Source organism: Athene cunicularia, assembly GCF_003259725.1.
Source record: "Athene cunicularia isolate RWA chromosome 19 unlocalized genomic scaffold, athCun1 chr19_part1, whole genome shotgun sequence".
NCBI classification, from domain to species: Eukaryota; Metazoa; Chordata; class Aves; order Strigiformes; family Strigidae; genus Athene; species Athene cunicularia.
The window spans coordinates 7,208,822-7,220,626 of NW_020799124.1; the positions used below are offsets into that span (position 1 = coordinate 7,208,822).

General features: G+C 46.5%; 1 protein-coding gene across 1 annotated transcript; it reads right to left on the reverse strand.

Annotated features, from left to right (window-relative positions):
* Nucleotides 1-264: 264 nt before the first annotated feature.
* On the reverse strand, nt 265-10,344 carry STYXL1 (serine/threonine/tyrosine interacting like 1). Its single transcript, XM_026861858.1, has 8 exons — nt 10,338-10,344; nt 10,060-10,121; nt 9,461-9,587; nt 8,010-8,155; nt 6,472-6,617; nt 5,300-5,394; nt 3,177-3,286; nt 265-1,002 (listed from the first exon to the last, which is right to left on the reverse strand). The coding sequence occupies exons 1-8, from the start codon at nt 10,342-10,344 to the stop codon at nt 871-873; spliced, it is 825 nt and encodes a 274-aa protein (XP_026717659.1). The 3' UTR covers nt 265-870.
* Nucleotides 10,345-11,805: the final 1,461 nt, after the last annotated feature.

An 11,805-nucleotide genomic window follows, 5' to 3' on the forward strand; every position in this document is an offset into this window, starting at 1 on the left:
ACACACACACACACACACAGACACACACACACACAGACACACACACACACACACAGACACACACACACACACACACGCGCACACACACACACACACACACCCCCGCAGGGCTCTCGGAAGCTCCGAGGTCCGGCCCGCTGCCCGCTCGGGCGGTTCGTGCTGTCAGTTCCCCCGCCGGACGGTCCGGCTGACCGACCGGGGAGGGCGAGCTGGGATGGAAACCCCCGGGACATCCTTTGCACAGAACGCAAGGAAAGCCAAGGAGCGTTCTCTGTAACGTTTTATTCTGTGAGGTCAGGGCAAAGACTTCACAGTGCGGTGAGAGAGAGGACGGTACCGAGTGCGGGTTTCACAGAACAGGATTGATGCTTCAAAATCACCAGCCACGGCAAGAGGCCCGGCTGTTGCGTTAGAAGGTGGCGAGCGGGAAGCGGGGTCCCGCCAGACAACCCAAGGGCACCTCTGCGAGAGGCCAGGTCCATGTCTGCGGGCAGCTGAGGGAGTTCTGACATGAGCAACTTCTGTCTCACCTCTCTGGCTGGGAGTGGGCACAGTCCAACTCTAAATTTACTATCGCACGAACCTTTTCAGAGATAATGCTAATGACCTCAGTGGTAAGGAGCATGCCCGATACGAGGTTACAATCCCCTTCTCTTACAAGAGAGGAGCAGTGCATAATGGACCACATCCTGCAGTTCCCCAAACCACCACCTTCTACAGCCAAAACTTGACCCAAAATAATACAGAGCTAAAGATGAAACCCTTGACGTTACGTTAAGATCTTTTTTCAAACAGAGTCCAAGGAACTTTCTGCCGACACAGTGGTACAGACAGGGAAGTGCCTTTCCTGGGTGTGCTCTTTGCTACCTGTCAGTAATTTGGTTCAGAGATGTCTGTGATCGTGGTCCCGTAGATTTGGGCCTCCCAGTCTGAGAGCTGTTTCACAAAGGCCCGGTGTGGTCTCATGTTCATTTTGCATTTCAGAACGTAGTCCCAAGCTCTCTGTAAACAGAAGGAAAGCAAAGAAGCGTTAGGAATTTGAACTGAAAGTGAATCTCAGGTAAGTACTCAAGGCAGCTACACTTGTAGACAGCACAGCTTTGTATTTACTCTCTGTGTTAGCAAGAACCTGCAGGTAGAGTAGGGGCAGACTGGATCCAGATGAGAACTTGAGGGAAGCCTGTCACCTTCATACTCTGCTCTCCTGGATATGAGGACAGCTCTGGCTGCTTTCTCTACCTGGCAGGTATCTTGCATTATTTTACACTGATGGAGCAATGCAGTGCTGGATTTTTACCTTAAAATGCTGATTCTTCTATGGCTGATAAGCGAGGCAGTGAAGTATCAGCTATTCACAGGTAAGCAGCAAAGGTTATCATGTTTCTGGATTGATGTGACCTGTTATGGCAGAGCAGCTATGAAGCTCCGGTTATCCAACTGCATTAATTACAGCCATCTTAATTATTTGTTAGTTCCATGTAATCTGCCAGGAACTCTGCTACACACAGGGCAGACAGACTGGCGTTATTCCGCTTTACTCCAGCTGCACCCTTGGGTTTACCCAGCAGTGCTCATCTTCCCGCTTTTAAAATAGACTGCCCCCAGCACTCGGGGGATTGCTTAAGCATAACGAGACCAAAGGTTAGAAGATAGTGCTCCATTGGTTTGTTTTTTCTAATCTCAGTGATTCTGCAGGCTCTGAGGCTGATCTTCCAATATTTACTCCTCTGGGCCCATAGTGGGGATGTCTCTAGTTCCCCTGAACTCAATAGATCCACTCACATATCAATTACTAATAGAATAAGGGGCCACACATCTCAAATCTGCCTTTCTTTTGCAATATCCATGTCTTTTGAAGCTTTCAAAGATCTTTGCCTACGCTGGCTGAAGGACCACATGGGAATCTGTTGCACTGCTTTCATCTGCAAGAAACCAACTTGTCTGCCAGGCTAATCCCCCAGGAGAGCTTTGCCCAGCCAACAGTGGGCAAGCACTGCCCAGGCAAGCCCCAGCCCAGCACTGCCGTGTCAACCTCTTCTTTTTTCTGGCTCTTAGTGAAATGCTGAGACCAGCCTGTTGATACCAACGGGGAGAAATTGCAAGGATCAGCTTTTGACTTTTGCACTGCCATTGCAAGCACCTACAGTAATTCAGTGTGCAAGCGAATGGTTATCAGTGTGCAGGAGTAATCACACCCAGCGTTAGTGGCAGAGACGAAATAGTGTCTGCAGCCCCGTTGGCAGGCTCAACCTGAAATTACCCGCTGGCACACAGCGACGGTAAGAGATTTCCTCTTATGTTGCAAATGTTTGCACAAAACCAATTAAATGATTAGATACGGGCCCAGCATCAGTGGAGCTTGGATCAACCCTCTCAAGCTCCCAAAGGAGGAAACACTTTCCAAACAAGGGCAGGATTTTTAAGGAGGTGCCTTTCAGTTCCCATGGGAACTCACCACCATGAGATGGTGCCTACGGCAGCACGATGTCCATGTGTTGTGTGCAAAGGGAGAAGGGCCTGGCACCTGGGGAGAGGCCGCCGGGCTATTGCACAGCTGGGTTATTTTCAGCCATCATTCATTATTTTTCTTGCGTTATTCAGAGCTAAGGAACAGCGTGTACTGCCACCTAACCTGTACATCCCTCTTGGGCCAGTATTATCCCATTCCAGATTTCTCTACAGTAGTATCTGTGGGAGGGGATTGCTTCTGGAGAAATAAAATAGGATTTCGGAAGAAGTCAGTGCTGGTGCTGAAGTCAGTGGTAAATCAGAGCCCTGCAAGCACCGGGTTCTGAATTTTCCTGTAACCTCATGGTATTAAGAGATGGGATTAACTCCAGTAGCTTCCAGATACTCTCCTTCTCAGACCCAGGAGAGCAGAAATGCTAAGATCTGTAGCCACTGCTTTATTTTTGTAGCCCTGTAGTTAAGGAGGGAAATACAAGAATATGACAGGTGCCAGGGTAAGGACTCACAGATCCAAAATCACACCTAAACCACCTCCTTGCCAGTGTGTATAAAGAAGATGCAATCTCATATAATACAACCTGTTACATTATCAGATCTTCATGAAAGCTCAGATAACGTCCTTCTCATTGCTACAGTAATGAGGCTTCAGAAACAGAAATAAACTGCAGAGCCAGCCACTATCTGTGGGAAATACAACAGGGATGTACCTTCAGAGAAAACTGGCAGGAATGCATAAGATAGGCCATGGTTACTGTGCTGCTCCGGCTTATCCCCAGGCTGGAGAACACCAGCACTGCTCCGCAATCCAGCTGGGCATCTGAGCAAAGAAACGCCAATCACAAATTAGCGATCTGGGAAATCAAGCTTCCAATTGCACAGTCAAGCTCCCGTTCAGTGACAGCTGACAGGCCAGCAGCCTGAGCGACAGCAACCCTCATGAACCCTGACAGCAGCAGACGGGCACTGCCAGCTTCTGCTTCTGACAGCATTTTCCTCTCTTAGTCATCCACGGAGTTAAAACATGGCTTGGAAGACCCGAACCAAATGACAGTGACCAGTCAATGCTTCATTACCGATCAGTGTCAACTTTACATCAGTTAACTGAAGCAAAGTGGTCTCCCATGACCAATCCGCTGTGCTCAGCATGGCATCACCTACCAAACTCTTCCCAGAAAGGGTTAAAGGTATTGAAATTACTGATGGACGCAAGCCTAACTATTCTCCACTGAAGCTGGAGGAATCGGCTCTGAAACTGGAGGGGGCTTAGACTTCAAATCCCTTACCCCTCCATGGGGATCAGCAGCAGGAAGCGCGTACATGCCAGGTAGGGCGCTGGTTTTATGATGTTTTTATGACAGATACTTTGCAGTGAAAATTGCTACGGTCAGCAAACTAATTTTCTACAAAAGCCAAGCCCAAGGATACTGTCAGTCTCTTTTAATCACATTAACTCTGCTACCTATGCCTAGAAGGTTGCATATTTTATTAATAACCTTTTGAATTCTTTCCTTCCCTCTCCAGAGCAGATAGCATTACATATTTTTAGAATATCAGCAACTGAACTCTAGAATTCATAGGGCAAAGCCTCTTCTTTTACTGTTGTCGAGAGGTTGTGGGGTTTTGCTGGGTTTTGATTTCAAGCACTAAACCAGTGTTTTCTAACTTATTTCCATCATGAGACACTAGTTCTGTTCTAAGACCCGAGTAGAAATGGCTTCACTACGCTTAGCATGAGGATATCCACACTCCTCTCAGAGTATGTGGAGAGCTTTAGTCTAGTGTTCACCCATAACCGTTCCAGTTTAAGTCATTTATTCTCGGCTGACATGTAAACAGTTCAACTGCCAAGTAAGCAGTATACACTTCCACAGGAGCTACAGACAATAAACTCTTATAGTCTGTTTTAGAAACTTCCACAAACTGATGTGAGAAAGAAACTTTTTTCTGAAATACTGCTGAGAAAAACCCTGGGGCAAAATGGAAAGCAAGTATGTGGATTTCAATATTTGGGTTTCAATACATGCAAATCATGACATTCAGTTCAGGACTCCAAAATTATACCCTCAAATATGGTTTCCTTGTTTCTTTTTTTGTGTTCGGCTGTCATTTCTTCTATCATACTTGGATTATGAGCTCTGCGGGGACAGGGTGGTCTTTTGCTTCTGGATCTGTACAACATTCAGCTCCGCAGGGCCTTGGTCTGTGGCAGGTGTTATTTCATAAGTGTGATGAAAGATAATGACACAGTTTGACACCATCACAGGATGGAGCTGTGGGAGCTATGTCTGCTGTGCTGCTGCAGGCACTGAGCTCTAGACCGTGTCTTTTCTTGTCCTCTCTGATGTAACCAGCTGAAGGCTGGTTGATGCTGTCCAACCTGAAAGTCTTCCTAGGCCCTACCGTGGGTCACACTGCAAATCACAAAGATTAGCAGCATCTTGTGGTAAGTTCTCTAATGTGTGTCACACTCTAGTTCAAATAAAGCTCTGGTGATTGAAAATTTGGGCTGGTAAGAGTCAAAGGGTTGTATTTAAGACAAAAGGAATAGAAGGGCATCATATGAAGGGCTGGTAGTCATCCTGCAGCAAAGCCTTTTCAGATTGCTTGGAAAGCTCACTATTATCAGATGCCCTGTAAAATCTCGTCTCTATCCATCAGGCTGGTTAGCAGGGGAGCTCTGGTATCCTTTAGGGTGTGGGCTTGCTTGGGAGTATACTGGTCTTGAACAATTATGACCCTCCTGTCTGAGCTTCTTGTTAGAGTGAACTGCAGTCACTCTGATCTAACACCCTAGAGTGAGCAAGGAATGCCAGATTCAGGAACAACTCACCTATGAAATGACAAACGGTGGCAAAGGAAGAAAAAAGATTTGCTTCGAGTGAATCTGGAACAGATATATGGAGGTATTTGTTGCCTTCTGCAAACCTGGAAAAGAGCACATGGCGTGACATGGACCAGAGAAGCAGCTTTGAAAAAATGTGTTTGTTGGAGGCAAGCTGATAATTTTGTTTGCTCTTACATATATGAGTGTTTCGCCATGAACATTATGATAAGGGATCTGTTATGGTAAGACAGCAAGATGCTTATAATACAGAACCAGTTTTATTACTGATTTTCCATTCCACATGGTATCAGCACTGATGTCTTAACCTACAGGTTCCTTCATCTGAGAGCTAAATGAAAACAGCTGAACTGAAAGCACGAGCGCCTTCACGGCGTGCACGTTGGCAGTTTTGTGAACATAGCCCCTCCGTTCCCTTCATGTGGTTTTCTATGACAGCATCCTCCTCCTTCCACAAGCTCCGACAACCCAACTCAAAGAACTAACGGAGCTAAACACTGGTGATGACTTTCTGAAACGTGAAAGCACCTCATGCGGAGGTCATGGGAAGATTACCTATGGCACAGAGACCTCCGATGTTTTCCTCTGGAGCCAAAGGAATGAGAAATGCCTGCTGGTACACATGCTGGGGTAGATAACCAGAATTTTTACTTACTTTGTTTTGGTCACCACCTTGAGAAATGCCACTGGATTTTTGACTGTGTGAAATGGCATTTCCAGCATGGCCTACAGACTGAGCTGAATGGTCATGGACAGCTGTAGGTAAGGAAGGAAGACCAACAGTGTGAAACATTTGTGGTTACTTTTACACTGATGTGTTTGTAAGACTTTGCTCTGAAAGCTATTCAGAGATGTAGGTTCTTCCCAAAGGATGGTGGTATGCCATAGACTCAAAATGCTGAGGGCCACCCAGTCCTCCTGTCCCCCAGTCCACCCACGTCATGGTTGAGGGCTGCAGGACTGTGTTGCTGCTGTGCTAACTCTGGAGTAGAGATTGGGAAAATGAGCATGAAATAGCACTTGACTCTGCAGAGGTTTGAATCCTAACAGAGGTTTCCTAGGAAGTTCACAGGCAGCAAATGGGCTCTGGTGCTGTGCCACCCCACTTTCTTCACAGGCACAGATGTTGGTGAGGGTACACCTTGAACTATTAAACTTACAGTGTGGCAGGCTGTTCAGAGATGTTGACTTGTGCTTTGATCTTCAGATCTTTCTGAATTTGTTGGTCACAGGCCTGCTTGAAATTGCCCATATATAATTTTGCAGGCAGTATTTCTACAGGGTATGGCTGAAAGTTGTCTAGTTCCTGCCAGAGAGAAACCATAGTCTCAGTTTAGAGAGTGCTTTTGCTCCTATTAGCTTGGTAAATTGTTAAACAGAAGTCATGTGAAGAATTGAACACACACTTAGTCAACAGCCCATGACACGTTCGAGCGTAATGACTCATTCAATCACCTGGACTTTCTGCAGATTGAAGTCTTTGCTAGATTTACTGAGAATAATGAATGGCAGTGCTGTCATTGTGGCATTACTTGAAACAAATCCTAACTAAACAGGAGGCAGCATATATTTCTTACATTATCTGGAGGGACTGCAGCATAACAGATTCATTTGATGTTCTTGCCAGCTACTGGTCGCAAGGCTAAATGGAATCATCTGCCACCTGCAGAGCTGCAGGTGCCCCGTAGTGGCACAACACAAATCTGCAGCTGCTTCCGATGCCTGCAGTGTGAAGGCTGGGAACAAAAATACAGGAGTAGCCAACAGTGCCTCTACATCCCTAACTGATACTTGGCTAATGCTGCAGCAGAACAAAGCAGCAGCCCGACAATTTAAAGCAGCAGAGAACAACAGCTTAAGCTGAGAGGCAAGGTGGTAACTCTGTGTCTAACTGAACCTGATGGGGACGTTTGGCTGTTTGCTACCCTTCACAAGGAAGCACAAAGCGAATAGATTTTCCCTCCTGTGCTGTAGCATCCCCCAGATCAGCACCATGTCATGGGCTATTTCACCTGAACCAGAAGAGAAGAGGTTCAACGGAAACAAAAAACATGTTGCAATGAAATGCTCTCTGCTGTCCCTCTAATCTGCCCTGCCTCAGGTCCTGTCCTGGATGTGAAAAAAAGGGTAATTGTTTCTCATAAGCTAAACAGATCAATGTTTGTAAATGAAACCAAACAATTGGGATCCCAATGTTCCAGTGGATGGCTGTTTTCTTTCTGGGCTTGTTGACACAATGCACCAGCGCTTGCTTTGTGATACTGCCTGATGAAAAGCTTTAGAGACATGGAACGCAGTGCTTGACAGGAATCATACTGCCATCTGAAAACATGTACTGTGTACCATCCCAGATAACCACGTGCGAGAGAGGAACCTGCTTCTTTTCATCATTTGCTACTGTTTGTTTAGTTATCTGTACTCTCCTGTAGGCCAGGTTTGGGGTTATCAGAGAAACCTTCCCAGGTTGTCTTCATGAGCTTTCTTTCACGCAATAGAAGAGGAAAAAAAGGCAAAGTGTGGCTGTAAAGGAATTAGTGGCGAGTCTCAAGGCAAGCACAGTAACTCAGATTACATTTAATTCCTTTCTTTGAAGTAACTCTGATATCAGGTTTACACCACATTTAACCTGAATTCATTAGCCAACACCAGTTGAATATGAATGCTAATGTCTTCTACTTGCAAATTAGTCTCAGCTCACCTGAGGCATCCACAGTATCTTTTGAGTTCTCAGGAAAGGATAGCAAGCTGAAAAACGTTTGTATCCTCCCTTCAGCACGAGCACTGGATGGCGGGTGAACTGCTGTAAGCTTCTGGCATATTGGACAGCAGTTCCTTCCTCAGCATCTAATGAGATCAAAAAGCCATTTGCCAGGCAGATTTAGAGTGCCTCCACCAGCACCAAGGGTTACATCCATCCTACTGACACTGACAGCAAACTCCTTTTCATTTTATCTAATGGTCTGTAGAAAGCCTTGTTAAAAGCTAGGCTGTTCTTCAACTGTTGCTGCAGGTCAGTAACAGGGCATGCTGCTTTTCACCTCTTGTCCTGATGTTTTATACCTCCCTTTGTTTCTTTTGTAGGTCTAGAGAAAGTTTTTTTCCCTCCCCACTGTTCTTTAGAAAATGCTTCTGGTAAGTTCCCATAATAGGGAAATATTAAATCTAATAATCTTAGTTTTATGGAGGCCCTCTTCTGTAGTCTGCTGTAGACAAAGGGGAAAAGACTTGAATAAATTCTTCACATGTGTTTTAAACACTCCCCTCAGTGAAGTACATTATGAGATGGTTGCTCCCCCTCCTTCTCCCAAGGGATCCATCCCGCTTACCTCTAGCTATGTCTGCTTTAGAAACAGATCAGCAGAATAGAAACCCACTTCTGATTCTCCACACCTTCCCTTGCCACTGTCTCATCACTGAGCATTTACGAACATGCTTGTTTTATTCATTCCCCTTACACTTCCACATTTTTTTTTCCTTTTAAAAATGATGCAAATATTTGCTAAAACTGTAGTAGCCTTTATAAAGCTAATAGGAGCCAAGCAAACATACAGAAGTGGTTTTGTGCACAGCAGAACTCCTTGCCAAAGGATGTGTGAAAGCTAAACATTTCTATGGTTCAAGGAAGACTGAACAATTACATGGAAAGGTTTCCAGCTCTTCACATTTCTCAGTGAACTCCATCTCCACCCCTATTAAAGCTAAGTCTACTTAAATACAATAATGTGAATGCCTTTTATAACTCTCAAAATAAGGAAGTATTCACTCTGTGAACATACAGAACTTGAGTCAGTGTTTTCAGTCTCTAAAGCAGCACCGCTCCCTAAAAAGCAAGCATTGGACAAGCCCAGTCTCACTGAAATGTGGTAAAAAAGAGAACCCATTCCTCACATGCACTAAGGAGCTTCAGAGGGATCAGTCCACAGAAAGGAAACCAGGCCTGCCAGGGTGCTTTGAAATAAAATCTGGATTTTTGAAGCCTAAGAACATATGCAACACAGTGAAAAACCAGAGGCATAGGAAAGATGTTAGTTTTTCAAATAAAACTGTGTAAATCTGCATCTCTTCCAATCAGCTCATAAAATTAAATGAGGAATGGGAAGAATATCTATCCAGCAGTGAGGTCTTGACTGACATGGGTCTCACACTTACCTTTTCCTTTCTCCTCTTCCTCATAGTCACAGCAACCCAGAGAGCTGGTCTTGAAGTCATACACCACACAGTATCTGACACACCCCAGCTCCTCTGAATCCGGTACCAGGTACTCCCCCGTGGGACTCTACCAAAATCACAGCAGGATTTTACCAGGAGCACAGCTCCACTCTTGTGGCATCAATGCTACCGATGTCTTGCAAGTTACTACTCTCTTGCTGCGGGATGTATCTGGGGCTATAGCTGTACTCGATGCTGAAAGACCTAGTCAGAATTCAGAAATGATGCAAACTACACCAGATTGCTTCATCAGCCACAGTGGCAAAGATGCCAGCACTGTCCTTTTTGAGACAAGGCCACAATATGTTAGTTCTTGTGCAATACTCTTCCCGATGTACAGCCCCTATGTGCCAGTCCCTTGAGCCACTGAAGCCACCTCTGCTTTGTGATAGAACACATCCCCCCAGCGGCAGAGACAGAACATGGCTGAGACCGGCAGGGGAGAGGCCGGGACAATTCCTGCGGGTTTTAAGCCAATTTTGGCTACCGCTATTTGCTAAATCCAGGGATGGTTCACACAAAGGGTAATCCCCCCATACCTGTTCAATCCTGCGTGCTGTAATAATATGGTTCTCGTTGTATTCACGTTGAGTACGGGCATCTGAAAAATACAACCAAGACAGAGCAATTGGCTTATTTGATGCTTTAAAGACGGAATCCTGTTCGCAATTCAGTCAGTGGGAATTCAGGCACTGACATCAAAACGAGATTGGGTTTATTAGAAACTGAGCCTTTCTGATGTGGGCGTAACGAATGCCAATACTATGTGTAACCCCAAGTGATGCCAACAGCTTTAGTCCTGACCCAAGCGTAGCACCTGTCATGTCCCGCTTAGATGAGGGAGACAAGTGACATAGATTTGTAAATCCCCAACAGAGTGGACAATGGTGAGACAAGTCTCAAAGTCCAGATATTTATTAACTTCCCACAATGTACTAATTGGATACACGATAATTGGCTATGTATATAATGAGTTGTGGCGATACAGTGTGCCTTGCATTACTTCATGGTAGTGAAAGAAAAGGGGAAAAAGGAGAGGAGGGAGATAGAGAGAATAGAGGAATAGAGATCACCGGCCTGGGTTCCTGCATCGATCAGCGAGGGTGCAAGGAGGCATCCATCTTCCTCGCTTCACTTCACTCCCCAGAACACCTCCACCTTGATTTATACCCACTCTCCTTGGGTCTGTCCCCTAGGTCAACCCACATACCTACGTATCCCATGGATGGGAAGGGGTAAGGTGTTTCATGCGATGATGTAATTAGCATGATCTTGTTAGTCTTCATTAGCATTTTCAGGAGTGTTAATTTTAACATGCATTTCATGGATAAAGAAGCAAAGGTCATTCACTGGACAGGTGGCCCTTGAAATTTGTCCAGGTGCCCCAGAGCAGAGCCGTCCTGTCTCCACAGGGCTCCCCCCTCCAGCTGCACCCTGTGTTATTGGAGCAGCCTGATCAGCTTCGCCCTCCACACCACCCACCGCATGACTATAGTTTCATTACTCGAAGCGTTTGAGACATTTCTAGCCTGGGGGGCCTCCACACCCCCAGCTATCCTTTATCTCTTTCTCAGGCTGTTTTAGTCTTTGTTTTTCGCAGGCCTGTTTCTTTCAGGACCTATTTTCAAGTCGTCTTTCACAGCACCACAGCATTGACAGCCCCAGTCCCGTGCTCCATTCTGCTCTGTGCTGTGGCATAGCCTGGCCCCCGCTCCCCGGGCCTGCTCTGACCTCCCGGCACACAGCACGCCTGCCTCCATGCTGCCCCAGAGATAGGGAGAGGGGCACTGGAGACCCCAACCCCACTCCCAAACTGGCTGACTCCCTCACCAAAACATTAATAATATTGCAGTATCAGGCACGCATTTTGGGGGTATTGACACTATGCAAGATGCAAACTCTTATCAGCAATCTTTGGTCAAGAAATGGTCCAGCTCGAAAACCTCCAGGGGCAGCAGGGGAGAGTGTGTGTCCCTGGGATGGATCAGAGCAGGAAGAGCTGGACACGATGAAAGCCAGGACAGTATCAGGCCACGGCACCCAAAATGGGACAGGAGAGATGCCCCAGCTGCAAGGCCTCAGTAATTACAAGAAGTGAGGTGTGATCCTGCCCATTCACAGGAGCGCACAGAGCCCCGTTTCCTCAGGCAGAGGCAGGGGCAGGGGCAGAGGCAGGGGCAGGGGCAGGGACAGAGGCAGGGGCAGGGGCATAGGCAGGGACAGAGGCAGGGACAGAGGCAGGGGCAGGGGCAGAGGCAGGGGCAGGGGCAGGGACAGAGGCAGGG

Excerpts from the sequence above, each read along its gene's own strand:
- STYXL1 (XM_026861858.1), bottom strand. Across the intron at positions 9,588-10,059 it reads CAGCACGCAGGATTGAACAG|AGTCCCACGGGGGAGTACCT; the intron begins GTATGGGGGGAT and ends TGATTTTGGTAG. Across the intron at positions 8,156-9,460 it reads GGAAGAGGAGAAAGGAAAAG|ATGCTGAGGAAGGAACTGCT; the intron begins GTAAGTGTGAGA and ends TGATCTCATTAG.